This window comes from Uloborus diversus, chromosome 10 (genome assembly GCF_026930045.1).
Source record: "Uloborus diversus isolate 005 chromosome 10, Udiv.v.3.1, whole genome shotgun sequence".
Classification (NCBI taxonomy): domain Eukaryota; kingdom Metazoa; phylum Arthropoda; class Arachnida; order Araneae; family Uloboridae; genus Uloborus; species Uloborus diversus.
In genome coordinates this window covers 107,488,214-107,515,134 of record NC_072740.1, presented here as the reverse complement: position 1 = coordinate 107,515,134, position 26,921 = coordinate 107,488,214, and the positions used below count along the sequence as shown (strand labels likewise).

Sequence of the window (26,921 nt, the reverse complement as noted above, 5' to 3'; positions counted from 1 at the left end):
TACGCAACAATTTTATTATTTACGATTTTTAACAAACTATGCCTACAATTTACCTAAGAATACAAATTATTGAACTATATAATTTCATGTGCGCATGTGCTTGAAAAAATGTAGATTCTCGAAAAGGGTGCAGCTTAGTTTTGAAATTTAGTGATTGGTTCAAATGAAGCAATATGGAAATCCATATTGGTAAATAGTGCACACCTAAAGAACAAAAATATACTTCGGAAAATTGTAAAGTTGAAATTAGCACTACACTGCTTTGCCCTATTTATGTATCCTACGGATGCATAATATGCGTTTCAAAATATTCTAACTCTTTTGCTACAATAGTAGTATTTAAAAATTGTCACAAAACTCTCTTCAATACCAAATGTTAACAAAAGATAACACAGGAAGTACACTTAAAAGTACAGAAAACATTTTACAGAAAATATTTGAAATTTTTTTTTAAATACGATTTTAAAAAAATCAAAAACTCTATTTGTGATAGATAGAAATGCTCCATTTTAATATATAAATAGAAATTTTCTCGCTTGATAGAAATATTTAGTGTATAGTAGTGTTCGTGAATATGATAGATATCTTTCCTTAGTTTAACCATTAAAATGAAATTTTCAATCTAGCAATCTCCTTTTTGGTTATTTTTTTTCCAAATCGAGGAGCAGTTCCACCTTTCTAAGGAATTCGTTTTACTGTCTAATAATAAAAACTCAGATTTATTACAAACTTTACAGATTGATTGTATTACTTATGTAATTACATGTATTATTAGTTAATTACATTTACATACACATATACCTTAATTTTATTGACAGCTAATCCGCAATTTAAATGCTTAAGGACTTTGGTGGCTCATCCTAAAGCTTTATATAGTAACTGCTTTCACATAGCAAGCAAGCGTTAGACAATTTTTACTTTTACGAATTTATGCGTAACAAGCTTGTTATTTATGCTTAATATTAATTAAAGTCGCATAGTACTTCACGTGCTAAGTTGGAAACTAAGCTTTCAAACCATGACATTACTAATTCGATGGTTTTAATTATATGTATGGTAAAAAGAGGATTTCGTCCTTAAGGCTAACATGCATAGTCTCGTACAAAACGCTGCTGCTGCGCTTGGCTATAGTGTACTTCTAAATTTGAAATTAGCACAGATACTTTTTGCTTGAAATAGTGTGCTATAGTATAAGGAAATACCTAATGAAACTGCACTATTTCAATGCAAAGATAAAGTTGTCGAAAGCTTTAAACCTGAAATGGAAGATTCGAACGATTTGCTACACTTTCTACAGCAGGATGAAGAACTTTCACATATCTATGTTTATGAATTAACAACAACAATTATAATATAAAAAACATAGGGTGACCAGATGAGTAACAGGATTGAAATTATTATGTGGTTAGTTTTCTTAATAATAGCTTAAGATTATTAAAAATCCTCTGTCGGTGTATAATCTGGCAATATGTTAGGAATTTTAACAATAAAAATTTTCAGCTTAACTTGAGATACAATTTAAAGCCAAAATTTTGGGGGATGAATATATGCGTGGAAAATATCAATTTCAGAAGCAAAATAATTATATTTTTACCGCAATATTTCAGTGAATAAATATTGTAATATCACAATAAGGTAAGCTGAACAACTTAATTTCTGCCTTAACCTAAAAAATAAATATTGATTAGTTTATTAAACATAAGTTATGAAGCAAAAAGTAAAACTGAAAGTTATAATTACGTATTCAAAAGCTCATAATAGGTGTTTATCTTTTAACGCACATCCCTTTCCAGCAATTTTAATGTTAAAAGTTCTTCATACATATCTTCTTTAGTGCAAAGCGGATGATATATGTGCTCGTCTATTATAAATATCCCAATAAATGTATCAGAAATAAATATCTGTGCTGTTTTTCACAAGAAAACTTCTAAAGCTATGAGACCCACGTCAAATAAGATAATCTTTAAAGGAAAGACAGCTCTATCCAATTTGACCCCCCTCCCTTTTTTTTCACGCACACCCATAAATTATTTAATTGATTTTTTTCACAAAACTATACAATGCCAAATACAGTTTACCGCTAAAACTGAAAATGATGAAAAATATTTTAAAGAAAATTTGATTTTTTAACTTTGAATCAATCGCATACCGTTTCCGTTACGCCACTTGTATTTTTTTGTGTTTGCAACTTAATGTTTTAATAAAGTTCCAAAGGTCATTAATATATCTGGCCACCCTACAATAACAAACATTACTCTATGTGCCTTCAGCAGCAATGGAAGGCTTACGAAGGGGTGTCAATCCTTCAAAAAGTTTTCGAGAAAAATCTTTCTCTGATTTCTAATTTGTGCAGCGAGAAAATATCTATCTGAGCCACGTCTTCCAAACTAACTAAAAGACCTAAAATAAGATCAGCATTCCTATCCTGTACATGTTCCGAATAACTGTAAAGTGTGCGATACATAAGTTGTGTTAAAGGAAACACTTCGTTTTCCAAAAAAAAAGCACTACATAACTTACTTTTCTATATAATTTAAAAAAGAAACTCCTCAATAATATGTTACGTTTTTCTGTGAAACGTGGATTTGAAGGTTTGCTCGATGTCGACTTTTTTTTTTTGTCTTGTTTTGTTTCTATATTGAAACTTGCTGCGAAAACGATTACGTTTTTTTTTTCTTTTACAGCGCCTTTACCTCTGAAGCCAGGATGCAAATTAAGCTATTTTGTAAATGTTCATTATAGTACCTAATATGCTTACGTGGAGATAATACGACAATATTTCTCTTTGTAAAATTCAATTATGTTTTGCTACAAAGCAATGGTCTTCAAACTGCTGTACAGAGCTCTATGATTCCGAGAATCAAAATAAAAACTAAGAAAAATAGATGTAATCAAACACTTGAACTAAAAATGTAAAGAAAAATACGCACATAAAATGCAACTGAAAATAACAATTAACTAAAAATAGCTTGTACGTAAGCATTGTTCAATCTCCATAACAAGATCATGCAAAAGCAAGTTACGCCTGTAGCACGTGTTAATGCTATTTTGCATTAATTCCATGGTTAAATTTGTGTCTGCAAATATTTTTTAAATTGCAATCATGATGTATCATAACATATTGATCTCATTTAAGTATACTATGAAGATATATCTCTCCAAATTGAAACGGTGTTCCATTAAAATACACTATAGTGCTAAAGGTTCCGTGCATCTAAAAAGTTCGAAGACCATTGCTCTGAAATATAGAGCAGAAATACAACGCTTCGCTTTCCCAATGCGGTAAGAATAAATTTTGTCTTTTGGCCGGTTTATTTTCCCCTAAAAGTAAACTCATCAGTTTTGAGCAGCATAATTTTTAGAACCAGCACCACACATATCTATTCATCAAGCAATGTTAATAAGTCGAAAAAATGCCCTTCTTATAGCCGCTGATAGACACATATCACAGACCTTCCTGACCCAAAACGATTCCTCTTTGAACACATGTTAGAAATGACTTGTGACTTCCTTCTAGCGGCCTTATTTACCAGCGCTGACTGCCGATTTGAACCTCTGTCAGACACTAAAACCGCAAATTTCGAAATCTTCTTCAACTAATAAGAAGGCTTCATTTGGCAGTTCGGCTACCTGACGAAGGTTCGAGTCGGGTGGTGAATAAGTCCGTATAAATAAAAATAAGACCATATTTTGCGTCAAATTTTGGGAAGAACCCCAAAGACAGCAATAGTTGTGATGGTACTTATTTAGAAGACCAAAACGAGAGCTTGCTTTTGTGTTAACATACAGCTAAACATGAGCATACATAGCTACTGAAAGTTACTTAAGAGAGCTGGTCTATTCCATGAAAGAATAATATGAGTTCAACAAATATTTAGCAGAAACCGCAACCCTCCTTTATCAATGGAAGTATGGAAGAAACGCAGCGGAGTCGAAGTTTCTGTTAATTAATTATTGTTAAACTCTTGTTATTTTTTACATAACCATTTATTGCAGCAGTGTTTTGAATTGGATGCTGTAGATTTCTCCTAAAATTGGATTGCGTTTTGAGTTTTCTTTAAAATTTATAACTTTCTATAACGATTTCTGGATTTTTTTGGTCCAAAATTCGTTTTATTGCTGCACTGGGAAAGCGACTTATTGCTCAAATTATTTTTCCGTTATATATTAAGATACATGCCGATTACTGACACAGAAAGTGTACGTGAACGGAAAAAATGCATTTTTTTCTTTATTATTATGTTTAAATTACCTATGTAAGTTATTTAACTTCTTATTAAAATATTGTTTAAAAGGGTTTAAATGACAAGATTAGTTAGTTTGCTTACGACTTTAACTGCAAAATAATACTACAGTTGACGCTCGATTTTACGGGCCTTTAATTTACGGAAACTCACGATTTTATGAACAGCTTGAAACATTACTATTTTATTTAATGAACTCTCGATTTTATGATCATTTTTCGTGCTCCCAAAGAGCTCGTGAAATTGAGCGTCAACTGTATTAAATATCGCCATTTCAGCCTGTTTCAAGTATTAAAAGCTTGAGAAATTTTAATATCAATTCTAATAACCGAAACAGATATGGAAATTTGAAGATTTAGATTTAGGTAATATTCGATAAAATTAAGACATCGTACTTTTAAAATAATAATACCATTCTATTCATCTTCAATAATTGAATTCAACTTCTTAGAAAAGTCAAGTGGTTATCTGCATTAGAGACAAAAGATATAAGAAACATTCTTATCTAACAAAGATCCAGTAATTTCTTTTTTTTTTAAGCCCCAAAATATCGCTGTGGAGTCTTTGACCATTTTTGTGCGTTTGATTTACACTGCAAAATGTATGAATGTGTAATGCAAATTTTAGCACTAAACTTGATTTTTTTCAAAATTATCTGTTGTTGAGTTACGCAGCTTTTGTAAAGTAAATTTACATTTGAATGACGCAATTAAAAAAATAATAATAAAATAAATATTTAAAAAAAAGTGCGGAAAAAATGAGCGGGAGAGAGAGAGAGCGAAGTTTAAAACTATTTTAATGTTATATGTGTGCGCTTTAAATATGATTGTATGATTGATCATTGGTGGACACTTATGAACGTTAGGACAGGGAAGTAATAGTATTCATAAATAATTTAAAGAGTGTAAAAATTAAAAGCTGTTGAATATAAAATGAATAAAATCTTGAATTAAAAAATAATTGCAAAAAGAAATACTAAAGATTAAGGTTGAGAGCTAATAAGTTGGTTGTGAAGTTTTTTTTTTAAAATTAAATAAAAATATTGTAATGTGCTCTTGTTTACATAGTATAGTGCCAGCCATCTTATATCATTCATGTGATTACTTCTTTGGGAAGGGTCTGAAACACTAGGTGTTTCAGTTGCTTTGATTAAGAAAGTATGCCAACTGAATAATGTACTTCAGCTACTTCTCATTAAAGAAAGAAATAAATTGAATTTGACAACAATCATAAGGCTTTGATTTCGAAATAGGTTTGCAGAAGTTTTCATCAAATAATAAGAATAATAATAATAATAAAAAGTAGAAACCTTAAAATTGTGTTCCTCTTTTGTGGTAATTAATGTTCCATCTCTCTCCTGACAAAACATTTTTCAGTGTTTCAATTTAATGTCATTAATCTCTTTAACATATATTATGTACATTTTTTTTCAATAAATTTCGGAAATATAAAAAAACATTATTGCTAATGCATCTGAAATTGAGCTAAATTTAACAGAACATTCTGTTATCGTTGTTTCTGCGTGATATTCACACTTGTAAATATCACAAAACATGATGCCTTTAGGAGCATTTAATAATTGTATAGTTACATTGGAGGTCTTTTAATTTTACTTGAAGAAACGAAGCAAATATTCAACAAAATCAAGTTAAAGAATATTAAATATTTTATATTTTCGTGTAAATTATGTTATGAAAGCACATATTAATCATTTTAGTATTATGTTGGATCTTTTGCTGTTTTCACAAGAATGTATCGTAAAGCCAGCCATCCAAGCTTCGAGGGCCCATCTTAAGGTGATACTATTTGCACCAAAGATAAAATTATTTTAAGTACTGAAAGACAAGATGATAGTATTTAAAACGCATGGTAATAAAACTTAAAAACACTTCGTCCCGAAAAGATTAACATGTTGCGTATTGTAAGGCACCTAATGTGTAAAGCGAACTCTTACTTTTTTTCTTTTACCTCAAATAAAGTAGTTTTTGTAATTATTGTTTTCTTGGCATGAAATTGTGTTAAATAATCATGCGAAACAAACCTATGCATTTATACAAAAGGACAGTAAAAACAATAATAATTTGCACCGTACACAGATTTAGGCACATTCGTTTAAGTTCTTATTCAAACTTGAAATTTCTGCACGAAACCATTCAATTAATTTAGAAATTTTCATGTTTGGTATTAGAGATTTATCTGAAGAAATTTCAAGTTCGATAAGAATCTTTACACGTTGTTGGATTTGCCTTTTCTTTTTCACGCTTCACACTAAAAAATAGACTAAACATGGAACAATTTAACCCATATATCTCTGTCTTCAGTGTAGCACTCTCGATGCTTTTTTTTCTTATATTGTCCATTGTTTTATTAAACATATTGGCGCATGTTCTGAAGTGTCCTGTAGGATCAAGGTCTGGGCTGTTCTGGAGCAGGGTAACAATTCCCTGAGGTATAACCAAAAACTCTTCCCAGCAGCTTAATGCTGTAAAATTAGTGCAAAAAATATACGCGTAGAGGAAGAATGCAGTTTGATGTCACATCTTGTTCCCGATGATACCTATCCGATTGCTGAGAAAGAGCTGTGGAACACACCCCGTTCTTCTTAGGTAATGGCAGCACTCTACTAGTGGCGACATCTCGATTATCAGTAGGATCACAATATTGTATTAAATACTTGCATATTTCTTGTTATATTTTCATCCTGAAACAAAGAAAAAAAATCGACACGATTTTTAAATTTTCAGCATCCCAAGCACTAAAAAATGCAACTACACTCAAACATGTTTTTATGTAGTCGTTTTTTATGCGTTTTTTTTTTTTTTGTGCGGTACATTAAAATTTCAATCAGATTGGGATTCAATTGACGGAATTATTCTTAAAACGAGTGCGGGGTGGTATATTCTAAGTGACGACATAGGCACCTCGATGGTAAGTCACTGTGACCTCCCAAAAATTTCCTTATTCGTGGAATTTTGTCCAATACTCGGTAAAAATTATCACTTGGTTTATTTTGATTTCGTTTAAATGTTACAATTTTATAAGTTTTTGGGTTATTTTCAATGTGAGTCTTTTTTTATGCGATACCTTTCCACCGCAAAAAAAAAAAAAAAAAAAAAAAAAAAACTGTTGCGAAAACAACTTTTTAAAGCTACTCGTGAAGTTTCAAACAATTTTTTATGCGATCCCTATTCACCGCATAAAAGCAGGTTTTGGTGTACAAGGTTATCTCTATGAAATAAAATTAAAGCCACTAATACTGCCGAGCGAAGGTACTACCTGTAGAAGTATGTTTATCAGAAATTTGAAAAAAAAAAAAAAGTTTTGTATTGTACGCTTAGGAAACAATAGGACGATAGGAAAATGTTTAAGCTTAATTTTGTTTTCTTTTTGTGCTTTATTTCCAGCGGAAACCAAATAAGCAAGATTATACAACATAGCTAAAGTACTACAAAATATGACAAAAAAAAAATCAAATACTGCGATTAACTTTTCCGCTGCAGTCTACAATTTGATTCAAAACTATTGTTCAACAGTCTGCATTTAGGTTAGTCTAAAGCTCATAAAGGCAGCTAAGGTGACTTATCCGACATTTTGGTTCCAAGACGAATTGAACGCAACCTCGTTTCTAGTATTTATAAATACGATATAATATTCGCTGGTTGCTATGTCGTAAAACAATTAATGATAAATTGAGTAAAATGTCACTTCAGGAGAATCTAGAGAAATAACTTAGTTCACAAATTTAACAAAAATGTATCAGGAAAGGTTTACTGTAATAAACATTTCCTGATACATTTTTGTTGAATTTGTGAACCTTATTTTCACACCTTATTTGTTTTAAATTTGTATTAATTAATTATTCTTCATCTACAGATTAAAATAATCAAACATCAATCAGGCAACACATCTAAAGCTTAGGCACCAGTTTTCTGCAACGAGACTTTTGTACAAATACTATTTTTTTCGTCCGACAAATTTGGAACCAAAATGTAGAATAAAACAGCTCCCCGTATGTAGGAGCCTTAGGTTGACTTAGAGCCCCTTGAAAAAGACAGGCTGACTTATCCGACACTTTGGTTCCAAGACAGAATTGGATCCAACCTCGTTTCCAGTATTTATAAATACGTCATAATATTCGCTGGTTGCTAAGTCGTAAAATAATTGATGATAAGTTGAGTAAAATGTCACTTTAGGTAAATTTTGAAAGATAACTTCGTTTACAAATTCAGCTAAAATGTATCGGGAAATGTTTACGGTAATAAACCTCATTTTCATACCTTATTTGTTTTTAATTTGTATTAATTAAATTGTATTCATCCACAGAATAAAATAATCAAACATCAATCGGGTAACACACCTAAAGTTTGGACACCAGTTTTCTGCAATGAGGCTTTTGTACAAATGTTTATTTTTTTCGCCCGATAATTTTGGAACCAAAATGTCGGATAAGTCAGCTCCCCTTATATAGGAGCCTTAGGTTGACTAAGTTCCCCGCGAAAGCGAATAAGTCTCTGGAGAGGCTGCAGATTTGTAAGGCATTCGAGACTACTTCTGGAGCTTTTTTACTTTGGCTATGGTTGTATTCATGCTTCTGGAGCTTTCTTAGTAGCTCAAGAAGTTTCTAGTCAATGACATTAAACCTACCGAATTTTCTTGAAGGTTCCAGACTGGATTTAACTGGGGGCATTTCCAAATTCTTAAGAAAGACGCAAAATGCTCCTGGTTTTTGCAAGTTATGTTACTGGCAGAAATTCGGCACATTAGCTGTCCATTATTGTCCAAGAACGGTTCTGAATCATTTTTACATTGTAGTTTTATTGGTTTAAATTCAGTTGCATGGTGCGTTAGCAAAATACCCCACATTTCACTCTTTTTTTATTCAAACAGAGGAAAAAATTAGCATTGAAAAAAGCAATACTAATCTAAAAATATGGAAAAATTTTGTATGTTATTAAAATGCTAATTTGTTTTTAATCATTCAGATATCACATGCATATCATATAAAGTACAGTCGAACCAGATTAATGGAATAACCATTTTGACATGAAATGTTTTCTAATAAGCGGGATATTCCATTAACCAGGATCAAAATAACACATTACATTGGTTTGATACATTGAAAACGTATTATATTAAGCGGTATATTCCTTTTTACCGATATTCCAATAAGCGGACTCGACTGTAGTTATAAAATAAGATTATTTTTTCTCTTACCCGTTGACAAGAGTCCAAAAAGTCTTCCATCGACACAACTCCATTTTTGTTAATGTCTAATTTCTATAAAAAAAGACAAAATATAAAATAATTATCCAAAGCAATTTAATACATGTATTAAATAATAAATTTGTCTCAATGTTTTTGCACTAATGCCATTTCAACAAATCTAGTTAACTTTTATAATGTTTATTGATTTGAAAACAAAATTTTTTATTCAAAATTGAAAGCTCTTAAACATTTGTACTGCATTCAGGAAAGTGAGATGGTGGGAGTTTTACAATTGTGGCTAAGAATGCTGTTTCGGATTCTGAACTTCGCCAAGTAACAATTCCATGACACGAAAAAAGTATGGGACTGAATAATTCATATTGACATAAGGGAGATTTTTTTCAGCATCAGTGGCATTCAGTTTTCCCTATGCTTTAAGTTAGGATAATTTCATTCATACATTGCAGTTGAAAGAAGGAAGATAAAAGTATTTGAGGGAACAAATCGAAAATAAAAGATGCGACTTAGAAATATTTAAGTAAACACAAAAATGTTGAATTATTAAAAAAAATAATAAAAAAAACCCCATAGACATTCTTCTGAAGTTCATCAGTTAATAAATAACACTTACTTGAAAAACCCTTTCAACGTGATCTCTTGTTGTGTGGTCTTCAATCATAGGCTCCACAGCTTTACCCATAAGTTCATAAATTGATTGTATAATTCGAGACACTTCATCTTTCGTTATGAAACCGTCTCCGTTTATATCATACAAGCTGAAGGCCCATTTAAGTTTATCTTGCAAGGAACCTCGTGCTAGAACGGAAAGTCCAATCACGAAATCCTGGAAAAATAGAAAACAAAGAAATTATACGTATACAATAAAAAACAATGTTTAAAATGATCCTAATATTGATAAAGAACGTTAAAAGTTAATCTATTTTTTGTACAACTGATGCTCTGGTATCATACATCACTTAAATTACTCAAAAAAAAAAAAAAAAGAATGTATATGTACACTAAAGATGTGGTGCATCAGCATGCGGAAAAGCGGCGTGGGAATTTTTTTGAATTGTGAAAATACGAAGTTCTTTAAATGTAACAAGACGGTTTCTTGTCAGAAACTATGCAGTGTAAGAAAATTCCGAAACTTCTCTGATTATAGTTTCGGGTGCCGTTCCGGGATTTCACAGGTTTTCATCAATTTTCTGTGAAAATAAAGTACCATTGTTAAAAAGTTTCTTCAATTGCTACAAGTTGCACGAATATAGACTTCCAACTGTTGTAAAAAAATATTTTTGCTATCAGTTTAAAAATAAACTGAGCGCATTTCTGAAGTATATTGCCTTCAGTTCGACTACGGCTCGTTCAGATTGTCTTATCTCCAAATGAGAGCGAGATGTAAGATCTCTAGATTTCTTAACTTTGCAAGAATGGCGGGCGAATAAAATGTTTGGTTCGTACTTGTAATTCTGAGTAAACTTTAACTATAATTACAATAACCCTTTAGGAGTTTTCCTGGAAAATCAGAAAGGTGCCAAGCTATTTGTTACCATCTTAGTTTTCTATAAACTCTGATTTGTTTCAGAGACATGACTGCTTTTTCCGGGAAGATATCTGAATTCTTCGGAAAGATTTCAGGAAAATACGAGGACGGTTATTGACTTGAGTGGAAAATGTTTCTGTTTTCCCAAGTTATGTTACTGGTAGAAATTGGGCACATTCGCCGACCATTATTTTCCAAGAACGTTATGGAATTGTTTTTACAGTGTGACATGTAGAACTAAGGAGCATAAGTTTTGAGATACGGCTTTGAAACTAAGTCCTTTTTCCCTAAGGGTTTTTTTCCCCCTTAAACAGCACTTTTGGCGGATTCGCCCTTGTTGCATAGAACACCAAATATAGCAGATGCGAGTATCTAATTAGTGAAAAATGAGGATAATAACGAGGTTGGACATACAACAAATCCAAAGATTAGCTGTTTAAGAATTCCTTTTTTCCTTTGAAATATTTATACAGGCGGGAGAATCTTTACATCCCATATGTGCTCATTCCCTATCAACAATGAATGCAAGTTTTGTCGCTAAACATTAAGAGTGTTAAGGAAATTCAGACCCATACTCTTCAACATAGGTGGTGCAAAGCCCATCCTCATGTTCTATTGCCCATTTCCTGGGATTGAACAATGAGCAAGTAGAACTTCGTTCCCAAGTAGTTTTGACCTTTTCCCGCAAGGGGACTACACGAGGCTGACTTATCCAAAATTTTGGTTCCATAACTATCAGGTGACAAAATTAGTATTTGTACAAAAGCCTCGTTACAGAAAACTGGTGCCCAAGCTTTAGATGTGTTGCCTGATTGATGTTTGATTATTGTATTCTCTAAATGAAGAAGATTTTATTAATATAAATTTAGAACAAATGAGGTACGAAGAAGAAGTTCATTACAGCAAACGTTTCCCGATGGATTTTTGTTAAATTTGTGATCGAAGATATTTTTCTAGATTTAACGTAAGTGACATTTTACTTAACTTATTAGTCGTTTTATGACATAGCAATCAGCAAATATTATAACGTATTTCTAAATACTAAGAAACAAGGTTGGATCCAAAGCAGTCTTGGAAGCAATGTCTCAGATAAATCGGCCTGTCCTGTTCAAGGGGTTCTAGATATCACAGATCTTGTTGGAACGAATAACACGCTCGTCGCCTCTCTTATTCTAGACTTATTTAAGACATCTCCAATTTCAAGAATCTCTTTCTTCCTTTGAAGATCATACTCCTGGATGAAGAATCTTTCGGATACATGCTTTTGTAACTTCTCCCCGTTTATGTAATACATTTCGTATCAATGAGCCTCCATAAAATCATTGTTATCAAAATCCGATTGAATAAGACATCACATGTAACGAAACGTTAAAAAAGAACATTAAATTAACCATATAATATCTCATCTCGTCGTTGCCGAACAACGAGACTGAAGAATTAGCACATGAAAAATTTTAAGATTTTCGTGCATTATGTAATGTAGATGTTATGTCAAATGATATATGTCATAAGATGATCATGATGATGTTATTATGTCATAAGAAAGTATATGAGTTATATGTATAAATTCCATAAAGTTGCTAATATCTTCATTATTTTCTAAATTATTCAACTTTAAGAGGAGTCGAAACATTTAAAAACTATTAATTATACATACACGCAGTTTCACTATTATTATATTATGATGCAAATTTAATGTTTTCTCACAAAAAAAAAAAACCTTTACACATCAAGTGCAGAATTTTTTACAAGAAATTGGTAGGAAAACAAAAACCATGAAGCCAAATATTAATAACTTCTCTTTGTGCATTGTCATAAAAATATTTTTTTCTGTTTTTATTAGTTAGTTTTTCATCACTTTTAACTTAAAGTTTCAAGTTTTCCTCTTCATAATATTTTAGTTTATATAATTTTCTTGAGATTTGTAAAAGTAAAAAAGAGAATGTCCGTTACAAATGGAAAATAAAAAACAACAGCAAGGGGCCGAGGGGGGGGGGGGAGTAAGTAAAGAAACGAAGAAGAAATCATTTTCGATAATACTTACGGTAAATGTTATCGCGCCAGAATTTTCTGTGTCAAAAGATTTGAAAACGTAATGTGCATATTGTGCCGTTTCGGCTCCTTTAGGAAAGTATTGAGCGTATATGCCTTTAAATGTTTCTTCTTTTACCATACCATTTGGGCATTCCTAATGAAAAGATACAATGAAACATGTTAAGAGAACAGAATAAGATATTCATTTTTAAAGACAAATTACAGATATATATATATATATATATATATATATATTGTTTTATTACTTCTTTCAGACAAGTATCTTCGTTTGTAGTTACCACTTTTTTCATTTTCTTCACCCCATTGTTAAAGCCACTGAGTTGACTGAGGAGATGCATGGCAACCTTAGACAAAGTCAACGCGCCTTAAAGCGATAAAAATATTTTGCAGAAGGAAAAGCTCAAAAAAAAAAAAAAAAAAAATCTTTAATTAAATATTACAATTAATTTTTCGGATGATATTATCTTTGTGTAATACTTTATCTTTCAGTTGACGGTAGAGTTGTTATTAATGAACCTAGTTATAAAACTAGTTTGATGAAACAGATTGTACGACAATTTCGATATGTCTCTGATAATTTCCGTAGAACGTTTCGGTACGTAATTTTACAGGTTTTTAGAACTTTCCTTTGAAAATCAAATATATTTGCAAAAACGTTACCTGAAATGCAACAAGTTGAACGAATGCAGACTTCTCACTGTCCTAAAAAATATATTTAGCTACAAATATAAAGACTGACTGAGTGCATTTATTAAAAGTATCGCTCTTATTGTGATTACGCACTCAAAACTGAAACACAGTGCAGAACATAATAAAGATTCATGAATCCAAATAACGCACTCATGAATCGCTACACTGTAAAAACAATTCAGAAACGTTCCTGGAAAATAATGGGCAGCTGATGTGCCCAATTTTTGCCAGTAACCTATCGTACAAAAACGAGGAACGTTTTCCGCTAAAATTCAGTAACCTTCCATAAAATAATATGGAAGCCTCTTGAAAAATTTAGAAATCTTCCCGTTCAAATCCAGTCGTGTCTCTGGAACTTAAGAGTAAACTTAGGTAGGCCATAATAGTATGATAGCTAGGCACCTTCCTGATTTATCAAGGAAATTTCAAAAGCAGTATTGGAAACATGGCCAAAGCTAAGACGAAATTGCAAGCAAGTATTAAGAATTGTACTCGCTTCAATTCTTGCAAAGCTACCCAGACCATTAATTTATTTGCTCCCATTTCAATTCCTGCGAAGCTACGCAGTCCATAAACTTATTTGCTCCCTTTAGGAACTATAAACAATACGCACGGGCCGTAATCAGACCAAGCCAGATACACTTTATAAATACGCTCAGTTAATCTTTTAAATGGGAACTAAAAATATTTTTCACAACATTAAGTTGTCAGCACTCCTGCGATTTTTTGCGATTCCGGAAACTTTTCAACAATGATACTTGATTTTTCCTGGAAGTGGATAAATTTATTAAAATCCCGAAACGTTACACTGAAATACTCAGTAACGTTTCAGAATTTTTTTACAGTATTCTACTAGAATGATGGTGGGAAGCATCTGTGAAAGAAGTTAATGTATAATGCGGCTCTGATCATTTGAGGATTCAACTTGACAACTTTTAGTCCTGTTTTAGATAATGTTGAAGGGTATTTTGCACTTAGTTGAGTTAAGTTACTTTTGAAGTAGATTTGCAGGGGAATTTTGACTCAAATCACAGCGGCAATGTTACTTTCCGTTTTAGCCGAATCCCCTCCAAAAGAAGTAAACTTTGTCAAGGTTATACCTCAACTTATATAAGCCACGCGATTGACATGTCACCCTCCAAAAGAGGAATTTCATGAACTGTTATATCAAACCACCCTGTTTTACAAAACTCTTCCCAACATTTATTTTATCCCCAACTTTCATATTAAAGATATTGCTTAAAAATTCAATTTCATGTAGTCAAAAAATATATATGTTGCTAAGAATTCTCCTTTGAAATAATTAAACGAAATAAAAAAACCCCTTTTTAGAGAAAATTAAACACATAATTTTATTGAAAGTGAAAACGCGAAATAACAAAAAAAAGGAGTGTTAGCAGAGTTTCAAACGTATATCATATCAGCAGCAAAATGATCTTCGTAAAATAACTGATGAGCCAGATACAAAATCTGTGCAAAAAACTGTTAAAAGTTCCGTTAGTGAGATAGAAAATGAATAGTGTTAAAACGAAAGTTTTAAATTTCTATTTGTTTGAAGAAAACATTATCTCGTTAATTCAATATGATGGATCAACACAACGTGGAAAAAATGAAAATCTCCAATTCATCATACAAAAACATTTTGAGATGAAGAATCATATTTCTTGAAGTGATCAGATGAAAAAGTAGTATAAATGATAAAGAAACGAAGCATTTTAGGTTGAAGAAACATTACTTACCTGGAAAAAACCTTCCAGTGAAAAATGTCTTTTTATAGTTGATGATAAAGCAGATCACGTAAAAGACACATAAAATACTTTATGTATAAATGTACCGGGTCATCAGAAAATGTGTATACATTTGAAAAACAATTACTGCACAGAATAATGTATGTAGTTAAGCATAATGGATGATGTTGTTCGGAAACTTTTTCACATGAAAGATATGCTACATCTGTCATTTTTGAATAAAAGTTAAATCACGTATGCATTTAAGGGACCAGCAACAAATTGAGAAAACAAAAAAAGGGTTTTGCTCATCCTTCTTCGTAAATAGCTGGGAATAAGCTATAAGTTTCAAAAATAAGTTTACTTACTATGTAAAATTTATTTTTATATTTTCGTGAAATTATAACTCATATTCCGAAGATATAAACTATTTTTTTCAAAAATGCTTTTTGATTTAGCGGTAAAGGACTGGGTTGTCGACACAAAGATTCTTAGATCAATCCCCGCCACAGACACATCACTCACTCTGCCATCCACATCCGTACGCCATATACTACAGCACCAAAATTTGTTAGAACCAAGTGATGATCATTTGAAAGATTAAAGCTGCTGTCAAAAATGATTTATTTGCATATTTCTTGCGCGCACTTTATTTCAAGGTTTTCAGCAAAAATCAGACCACTATTGCTCCATTGGCTCCTAACTCTCCTGATGCGGTACTGTGCGACTTCTAGCTTGTGTCCAAACTAAATAGAAGATTGAAAGGTTATTGCTGCTCCAGTCGTTTCGTCATTTTACTTGAAATTAAAAAATCCGACGAGGCAGCTAAACATTACGTCAATTAATCTCTGTTTGCCAGCGGGTGACAATTTTGACAGACGAAAAAACTCACGCATGCGCATATAAGGTTCAAAGGTGGCTCATGCAAGCGCATTTGCTTTATATGCTTTATTTCCATCGATTTTTCACACTACGGTCGGATACTTTCCCAACAGCACTTGCATATCAATACATTACTAATACGCTCACTAAATTTCATATGTGAATAAATTTCTTAGCTAAGTATACATTTGCAAAACAAATTTGCACTGTTTACGCATAAACCGTCTAGTTTCTAAGAATATCTGTGAGCGACAGATGTATTCACTTAAAAAAATAATTAATAACTTTAATGCGAAACCATCCTTTTCTTTACATTTAAGTAATTTATATTCCATTGCTGCTTTTTGCTTTTCCTATAAAGTAAGTTTTATTGGATACTTTTGGTAAATGAGGCTTCTGCTGCATTTTGATCGCCAGTTGTAACTAGTTCGGAAAGCATAATTTACCATATGGATGGCATTCAAATTGATGTATACTGCTCATCTGGGTTTTGATTTGGATTTGGATTTCGATTCCGAGTTACAACTGACTACAACTGTATTTATGTCGAGGACTGCATACTAAGTGCCTTGCCTCCATTATTTTTTATACCGATAGATGGCAGCACCATCACCGGATCGAACAGTTAATGAGAATTTAGAACTAGACTAGGAGCTAATAGCTACCTGGTGCTAGCACCCCCAGAGGTATCGTTTCACTTGGAGGACATTGAGACCACGAGCATTTTTAACGTCATCCAGTCCCTTTTAATGACGACGGTGGATCTTCGACCATCGAGGTTCGAACTCAGGACCCTCCGGCCCCGAATCCGACACTCTACCGATCGGGCTACTACGGCCCCCTCATCTGGGTTGATGAAGTGTGAGTCACTAATCATAATGTGTGGATTATGTGGAATAGAAAAAGAATGCTAGAGGCAAAAAAATACTTGGGGAAACCTAAGTATGTATCTCAAAGTTTTAATTGCGGTTGAAATATTGGTTAGGAAATCTGAATTCGAATACTATTCCTCAATCTAAGCAATCAAATAACTGTGATTTGGGGAAACTTCATCTAATATATTCAAATCAATGAGATGGAGCTATTTTTCTTTAAAATGCTTCAATACTTCTGCAATTAAGTAAAGCAAGTTTTACTGCAGAACAAATCATCAGAAATAACAGTTTTGCTTAATTAGTTCACTTGTGCTAAAGGGTAAAGTTAAATTTTATCAAAGAAAAAACAACCAAAATAAATAAATAAATAAATAAAGAAATAAAGAAAGAAGGAAAGAAAGAAAGAAAAGAAAGTGTAAACTTGTTTAAGAAATGACGAAATGGTATTATCATTTTATTTATTTTTTTATAGGCAAGTTAATTCGCAATACTGCAGCATTCACACCCCGGCAAAAGAAGTGACCCAACTCAAGGAGGGAAAAAAAAAAAAAAAAAAAAAAAAAAAAAACTGGAAAAAATCAAGGTTTTACGCTGTACCACTTTTAATTGATTTATTCTCAAATACACGCAAAGCATTTTTGATACGTTTCTTGGTTTGTTTTTGAGGCCTAAATTAATAGTTTACAGTTAAATATTGAAAAAAAAAAAAGAAAAATAATATATATATCGATAATGCACCACTACGAGCCAGTTGTGTTGAATAACTGATTTGTGCGAGTGTTGTGGCAATAAAAGGCATTAAATTAAGTGTTTAATCAATAACTAGTTATTTTTTAATCAATGTTTTGAGTTTTGTCACTTCGGTTTTCGGTTACTGTATGCTAGCGATGTTGCGCTTATATGAAGACACAGTAACATTATTTTTTCCAATTACATTTCTGCACCAGTTAGCATTTTTTTTTTTTTTTGATTCATTCATAATTCAGTCACTCTGTACTTCAGAGCCAGAGTGACGTAAGTCCAAAAATTGCGATTTTCTGTTTATTAGTGCATTGTATGTATAAGCCTATTTTGGCATCGAGTCATGTAAACGTAATTCTTTAAAAAATTCATTTGCAATTTTTTTTACCAAGGATAAATGAGAGCGATTCCCATTCTTTACATGGGCCAGAAAAAAGTTTTTCCTCTCTACTGCAAAATTATCGTTGCATGACTTACGTCGTTCTGGCTCAGAGGTACAGATTTATACAGTGGCTCCCAAAAGTATTCGAACACTTTGAAATTTTTTAGTAAAACCAATATGACGCAAAACTGAATTTGAATATGAAGTCCAATATTTTTTTACATCATACCTATGTCATTCTAAGTAAAACACTGTAGTTTTTAAAAAATATTGAAGGATCTTCTTTTTGAAATGAGTCAAAAAACGAAAAGATAGAGAAATAATATGCCACAAAAGTCATCGTACACTCAAATATTTTCGATTGAATTCGTGATTAAAACTATCATATGACGTTTTTTTTTTTGTTATTTTTGCATTGTGTTGACCCTTAGAAGTCATGTTGGCTTGAATTTTTTGTTTATTTATTCCTTATTATTGTGCTCATTACTTTAAAATAGCTGGTATTCGTAAAAAACCACAAAAACCATTCGAAATTTGAATATTTTCCTCACAGTAGCGCTAAATTGGTTTGGAATGTCTCTAAATTAGCTATTTTATTCCATTCTATAGTAAAGTGCTTGATAAAATGCTTTAAAGAAAAGAATCGGACCGAAAATAAGGTAAGGGATGGTAGACCGGCAAAGTTCACAAAGCGTGATCGGAGATTTACAGTTTAAAAATTTATGAAAAATACACATTTGAGTGCTGTAAAAGTTTCTGCACTGTTAAGTGAAAATTTTTACTTTTAATTTTCCCCTAAAATTGTTCGACGAGTTCTCAGATTAGCTGGATTAAATGGGACCTTTTCCCGCAGAAATTTTCTTGGCCGTGCAAAAAACAGAAAGCTTACGCTTTTCGTCACAAAACCAATGATAAATAAGCTCAAAACGTTTTGGAATTACGTCTTACTTTCAAATAAAAATGAATTGAACATTTTTGGTTAAATTGTTATATAATTGTAAGAAGAAGAAAAAATTAGGAACTTAATCTTAAGAACTTAGTTGGACCAGTTAATTAGGACGGTGAAGGTGTTCTTGTGTGAGGGTGCATATTAGCATTAGGACTTGGTAGTTTGGAATTTTTTGAGGAAGTAATGAGTAATGCTAATCGTTTAAATGTTTTAATAACCAATTTTAAACTTTTAGCCAAAAATTTGGTTATCGGAAACAACTTTGTTTTTTTATCAAGATAATGATAAGAAGCACACGGTTTTCAACGTTTGCGTCTAGTGCCTCAAAAAATGTCCTAAAGTTTAAAAAATGCCCATTCACTCTCCAGATTTGAACATAATGTAACATATTTAGAGATGTCTGGAGGCTAGATTACGAAAATACGACTTTGAAACGAAAATAGAGCTAGAAACAGTAGACTCGAAGTGTGGTAGAACACTTACTCAGAAATTACGCAAAAAAAAAACATGAAAAAATGAAATCTATTCTAAGACGTTTAAAAGGTGTTGATACTGCATGATATTCTACTAAATAATAACATAATAAAAAGTTAGATTATTCAATAATATATAGACATTTTTCAAAGTGTGCGATGACTTTTGTGACATAAAATTTCCGGCACTTTTTGGTTTTTGAATTTTAAAAAATTAAGTTTTAATATATTTATTTTAAATGTCATGTAGTTTTCTTGAAATTTGATCATAGATCTTATAATTAAATACCTATTCCGAAACATTGATTTTAACCAATGGAGAGGGTCCTTTTTCAGTGAAAGTCGTAGGTGCACGAACACTTTTGGGAGTCACTGTAGACTGAAATAATTTTGAAGAACAAGTTCTAAAGACCAAATTTTTTTTCATCGTCCAAACAAAAAACGTAATAATTGGAAGACATCCAAAACTTTTTTTTAAATCAATATTTTTTCTTGCTTTTCATTAATTTTGAAAACTTCATTAAATAAGGACCACAAATAGCAACACTGATTCATGTTATGGCTTTAAATATAAGATTTCGAGCAAAAATTTTACAACAACCCTTGATTTTTTGCCTTTACCTTCATTTTTTGACCTGGTTTCATGAAATTATTAAATATTAAAGTTAGACAGTTTAAAAATTACATTGTTTAATTTAATTATTGATTTATGCTGCACTTAAGACTTTTTTCAGTTACGTACGTTTATTTTAACAAAGTGAAATTAAATTGAGAAAAATTATTTAAAAAAAGTAGTTTAAATCCTGAAATTTTCAATTCAAATTATGTTTTTCGCATTCACGAATTTCGGCAGGACCCTACTCATTGGAGTTATTGTTTCTAGAAACGGCTTCTGTCCCTTCAAGCCTGCTACTCCTCCTGGGCGGTTACGTGTGTATAGTTGTGTGTGAGTGAGTGTGCAGGCGTGTGTGTGTATTCGTGCGTGCATGTGTAGACTAGGCTTGTGTGTGTGAGTAGACCTGCGTATATGTACGTAGGCTTGAGTGTATGAGTGTAAAGGGGGTGTCAGCGTATATGTGTATCAGTGTGTATGTGTGTAAAGCGCGCGTGTGTGTAGGACATGCACGCCACCGGATTCCGAAGGACAGTGGTCAGGACCAAAGGAGGCGCGCCTGCAGAGGCCGATGGGCGGTGGTGCTGCAGAGGTCCCTGGACCGAACTGAAAAAGGAACCGGACGCCAAGGGCGGTCAAATGAGATTAATAAGCATTCGTGATTGCTCAAGAACAGCGTCTATACTGTAAGAAAATTCTGAAACGTCTCAGATTATTTTTGATAAACGTTTCCGGATTTCACAGGTTTTCATCGATTTCCTGTAAAAATGAAGATGTTTGGCAAAAAGTTTTCTGAATATCTACAAGTTGCACGACTGCAAACTTCTCACTAGCGTAAAAAATATTTTAGCTACCGGTTCAAATATTAACTGGACGTATTTATTAAGTTAATCACCTACAATTCAACTACGGCCTTTCCAAAATGACTAGGCTTTCAATGGAAGCGGAATGTAAATCTCTAGATTTCGTAACTTTTCAAAAGTTGCAGGCAAGCATAACGCTGAGTACCTACTTGCAATTCCATCTTAGCTTGCTTAATGGTTGAATCGATGCATTAGCTTGCAATTCCGTGTTAGCTTTGGCCATGTTTGCAATGAATCTGTAGGAACTTTTTTTGCAAATCAAAGTGGTGTCAAACTATTATTTCCAACCTGCCTTAGGTTTCTATGAAGGACCTTGATTTGCTTTACATACATGACTGTCTTTTACAAGGGAGATTTCTGAATTCTTCAGAAATATTTCAGGATATTTTAAGAAAGGTTTTGACTTTTAACGGAAAACATCCTGTTTCTGCAAGGTATGTTACTCTCAGAAATTGGGCACATAAGCTGCCTGTTATTTTCCGGAAACGTAATCGAATTGAATATTCGACTCCAACTGTCAAAAACTACACTCGATCCATCAAAAATATGACAATTAAAACAACATAAACTCTTCCCATTAATTCGATGTTCAATTTAAAATATTAATTGTTGTGTTACTTATTCATTTCTTCCTCCTGTTCAATTTTAATTTTTTTGTAATAGTGTGTTTCTGTGTGTGTGTTTTTTATTTTTTTAGCAATCACGAATTGCTTACTATCCTCACTTGACCAAAGTTAATGTTGCTCTGATTTTTCAGCTTGCCGTGACGACGAAAAAAAAAAAAACTAACTCGTTGTTTTTTATTTTATCAAGATGACAAACAAATTTCCTTATGCATTGAATAAACGGTTTGCGTTATTCAATGCATAACTTAAGCAGATTTTATTTTTAAAACAGGAAAATGGTGTAAAATTACGATTTTTAAATTAAAGTTATGTCTTTTGCAATCCCGAATCGTGATATGACCCTACTTGTTGAGTTTCTTGTTTCTAGATACACAATGTAATAGACATTGCCAAGAAATTTGCATCCGTCGTATTATGACTGGTGATTTCCTAGAACAGTTAATATGAAGCAGTTATTTCAAATTTCAAAGGCAATCTAAAATAGAAAATGCAATTGTTATGATCAGACACTTTGTACAAAATGTTATTGGTTGAACGACGATTTTATCTTTTTTTGGTGTTTGACCATGAAAACTCTCAAATACAAAAGAAAAAGCCCCCCTCCTTTTTTTTTTAAATTTAACTTACCTTTATGTGTATTTTTGTCAAGCACAAAAAGAAGATGTCTGGATTTTATGTGTTTTTTAATGCTTAACCGTTTATATGTTCCAAGAAAAACAGAGCTATAAAGAAACCTTATTTTTATTCACAAATAAAAATTATTTTTTTCCATTTGTTTCAATTTTTTCCAGAAAAAACCCGTAAAAAAACGTTTTTTTTCCATCACTTCAAAATTTCCGGAAATTTTACATCTACGTATAGTGACGACATATTGCAAAGAGAGCGTCAGCAGAAATACTAAGATTGTCGTTCAATGTCAAACGATATAAACCAAAATCTATTTTTTTTTAAAAAGGCAACATTTCTCAATGAAGTGGAAACTCAATAGGGGACTTAAATTTGCCACCACCGCAGAGAATTAACGAAAACAATTCTATAAAAACAAGATTAGTCCATGAAAACCAGGGACATTAATTAATGTTTTTTGGCATACCCGGTGAAACTGTAAACCTTAATAAATTCAACTCTAGCCAACTAAGGCTCTATATAAGGGGAGCTGACTTATCCGACATTTTGGTCCCAAAATTGTAGGGCGAAAAAAATAGTATTTGTGCAAAAGTCTCATTTCAGAAAAGTGGTGTCAAAGCTTTAGATGTGTTGCCTGATTGATGTTTGATTGTTTTATTCTGTAGCTGAAGACGATTTAATTTATACAAATTGAAAACAAATAAGGTGAAAAGATGAGGTTTATTACAGTAAACATTTCTTGATACGTTTTTCTTGTGTTTGTGAACTAAGTAATCTTTCTAGATTTACCTTAAGTGACATTTTACTCAACTTATCATCAATTGCTTTACGACATAGCAACCAGCGAATATTATAACGTATTTATAAATACTAGAAACGAGGTTGGATCCAATTTTGTTTTGGAACCAAAATGTCGGATAAGTCAGCCTGTCCTTTTCAAGGAGCTCTATAGCCAACAATCGATCAACAGGCAGACTTTCTTTTGCGATAGTTTTTTACGGTACTGCTGAGACTTTACTTACTGGTTCAAAAATTGACTATTCCTCATTTAAACTACTTTGAATATCTCATCCGATTGGGACAACTTCTTAAAGTTGGTGTCTCATAATGTACGACGAATTTTCGATAAGTCACCGTTTGGCTATAGAAGGCGTTGATAGAACCTTAAAAGGAAAAAAAAGGTTCAGAATAATTATGAGATGTGTCACCTTCGTATTTGATGGTGACTTTCATCAAACTCTTCCTCTGGTACCCTAGAGAAGCACGTAAAAATGCATTCCATTTCTGATTAAAGTCGTCTTCCTTTAGGAGCCCTTTACAATCTCAGTATCATAAGAATAACTATTCGAGTTCATTTAAGATATGGTGGTAAAAATTACTAGAGTCTTTTATTACAAGCAACGGGAAAATAGCTGTAAAAGAATATCTTATTAAAATATAAGTTTGGAAAATCTCTCTAAATGATTTATCCTCGATCTTTGTCCTAAAACCAAGACTTTTTTCAAAAAAATTACACGTGGGTGTATTATACACGGGGGGCAATAGTTTTTGTTAAGAGCGCTGTGCAAATGAATTCCATAATTCCCTTAACTTCTCCGGGTTTATATTCATGCTTTTAAAAGTAAAGGCGGTATCCCAATAAGTTTATTGCGCAACTTTAATTTGCCTAATCTAAGCGATGTAATTGGACCCCAACTAAAATCACTAAGGAATAATGTAATTTAGAGTATTGTTCTTACAGCATTAGCAGTAGATCAGTTGGCTCATATTCCTTGCATCCCCATGGTCCCTGCATTTTTGCTTTTCCAATTTTAGTAACTGTAAATTCGAATGAAAATTTACTATGCCATCACCATCAACAAATCAGAAGTAACAACTTTACGATACGTAGTACAACGGTGCATACGGGGAAGATTGTATTGCTCGGTGGGAATTATATGTTGATCTCTCTTAATCAGGAAATGAGGTAAATCAATTTCTTTAAAATCTCATCAAAACCAAACAAAAAATGTTGCTTACTATTAAACTTTAAATTTTAAAGTTACGGCACAAAATTTTTTTTTAATATTGTTTTTTTTTACCCGATTAAGGTCTAAGGTCGGGTCTCTATCAGTTATCCATTCAAAGTAGATCCCGGTGTCCTTGTAAGACATCAATAATATGGGACAACCACGCAAAATTCAACTTACAAAACAATCCCTTTTCAACAACTTTGAAAGGGACCAGCTTGAATGAGCGTTCCTCATCTAACCACAACATCAAGAACAAGTAAAATACACAGATATCAGCAAATTTTTATTACTAAAACTGGTAGTTAAACAAATAACAGCTATACTGACAAATAGAAGTTGATTTATTCAATTTGAAATATCTTCATCTGCATTCTATCCAAAAATCTTCTATTTTTTTATAGACTAAAATCCCCATTTTATTATTCCTCAAAATTTATAGAAAAATTAATAGGAACGGGCTTCTAAAAGGTTCATGTTCTGAAAAAACTAGTATCCATGGTATTTTTTAGTCTCCCGGGTGACCTAGCATTCGGTTTTATCGGACCATGCACATCATATGGCACTATAAAATGAACAAAAAATTTAATGAAATGGCATATTTCAGATAATTAGTCAAAAAGGATGCCACCTGAAGTTTTACTTGATTTATAGTAATTCCAGATATGTATAATAAAATTTTGAGTCACAATTTTTCTATTTCAAACTATAGGGGAGAAAGGGGTTAGTGTGGACAAATTTGTATTTTTGGAAAAAACATATACTAATTACTGTTTTTAATACACCTGATATCTTTTTAACAATGATTTGCTCTTTTGCACTTATTTTAACTGATACATTAAAGCATTTGACCGAACAGTTATTTAACAAAAAATGTTTCAAAAAAGGTTGTTTTTGTCCACACTAGCCCCACGTCATGGGGCTAGTGAAGACAAGCTAAGGGGCTAGTGTGACAAGCTAAGGAACTAGTATGACAAGCTAGAATACTAATCAAGCAATGTAAACATTGGATTTAAAAACAAAAATAAATACGTTTTAACCTAAAAAGAATATTCCGTAGTCAGTGTTAACCTTAACAAAGCATATTTTAATTAATAATAAAATTTTAAGATATTAATTCGTAGCTATGAAGTGTCTTAAAGTAAAGAAGCTATTCAAAAGACAAACTAAAATGTTTGAAAGCTATTCACTTTTATTTAGATGAAAAAAGGCGATTTTAGTGCAAAAGAGAATTTTTTTTTCTATTTTACACTAGAATTAAGATATCAACATTCAATGTTATGTGAGATGCAGAGCAGAACATGCTCTGCAAAAACTAAGGCTCCTATATAAGGGGAGCTGACTTATCCGACATTTTGGTGCCAAAATTATCGGGCGAAAAAAATAAACATTTGTACAAAAGCCTCATTGCAGAAAACTGGTGTCCAAACTTTAGGTGTGTTGCCCGATTGATGTTTGATTATTTTATTCTGTGGATAAATACAATTTAATTAATACAAATTAAAAACAAATAAGGTATGAAAATGAGGTTTATTACCGTAAACATTTCCCGATACATTTTAGCTGAATTTGTAAACGAAGTTATCTTTCAAAATTTACCTAAAGTGACATTTTACTCAACTTATCATCAATTATTTTACGACTTAGCAACCAGCGAATATTATGACGTATTTAGAAATACTAGAAACGAGGTTGGATCCAATTCTGTCTTGGAACCAAAATGTCGGATAAGTCAGCCTGTCTTTTTCAAGGGGCTCTAGCAAAAACGATTCAGCAGCATTCGTGGAAATAAATGGGCAGCACCATGTGCCCAATTTCTGACAATAACATCACTTGGAAAAACCAAGAACGATCTCCACTAAAAACCAGAAACACTCGTAAAATTGTTCGTTAATATTTCTGAAACATATGGAGATCTATCAGTGAGAGAGCTTGAATAACCTTGACGGACCGTGCCTAAGCATAAGGCGATACACTTAATAAATACACTCAGCTAATCTATAAACTGGTAGCTAAGATAGTTTTCACTCCACTGAGGAGTCTACATTCATGCAACTTGAAGCAATTCAGAAATCTTTTTCCAAAGAGACTTGATTTTACGGGGAAATAGGTGAAAACCCGTGAAATCCTGCAACGTTCTACGAAAATAATCAGTAACGTTTCGGAATTTTTTTAGTGTGCTACTAGCAAGACCTGGCGATGGTAGATGGAAATTTGAATTATAAAAAATAATAAATGTGTGAAAATGACAGAATTCCTTGGTAAATTGATTTATCACCTTTCAATAAGCAAACTTATTTAGTAAAAAAATGGGTTAAAAATTTGCAAAAACATACAGAATCCTTTTTAAATGTCATTATTTTATCATTTTCAATAAATCATTTTATGAAGCAATTGGTAAAGAATAAAATCCC

General features: G+C 32.2%; 1 protein-coding gene across 1 annotated transcript in view; it reads right to left on the bottom strand.

The window, feature by feature from the left end:
• Window positions 1-6,897: 6,897 nt before the first annotated feature.
• The window catches only part of LOC129231127 (Kv channel-interacting protein 4-like), a 43,662-nt gene continuing 23,638 nt past the window's right edge, over window positions 6,898-26,921 (bottom strand). Inside the window, exons 2-5 of the mRNA XM_054865373.1 lie at window positions 13,040-13,183; window positions 10,081-10,293; window positions 9,459-9,521; window positions 6,898-6,945 (exon numbers count right to left, since the gene is read on the bottom strand). Of these exons, the coding sequence (XP_054721348.1) occupies window positions 6,898-6,945; window positions 9,459-9,521; window positions 10,081-10,293; window positions 13,040-13,183 (468 nt within the window). The remainder of the gene's footprint in view (window positions 6,946-9,458; window positions 9,522-10,080; window positions 10,294-13,039; window positions 13,184-26,921) is intronic.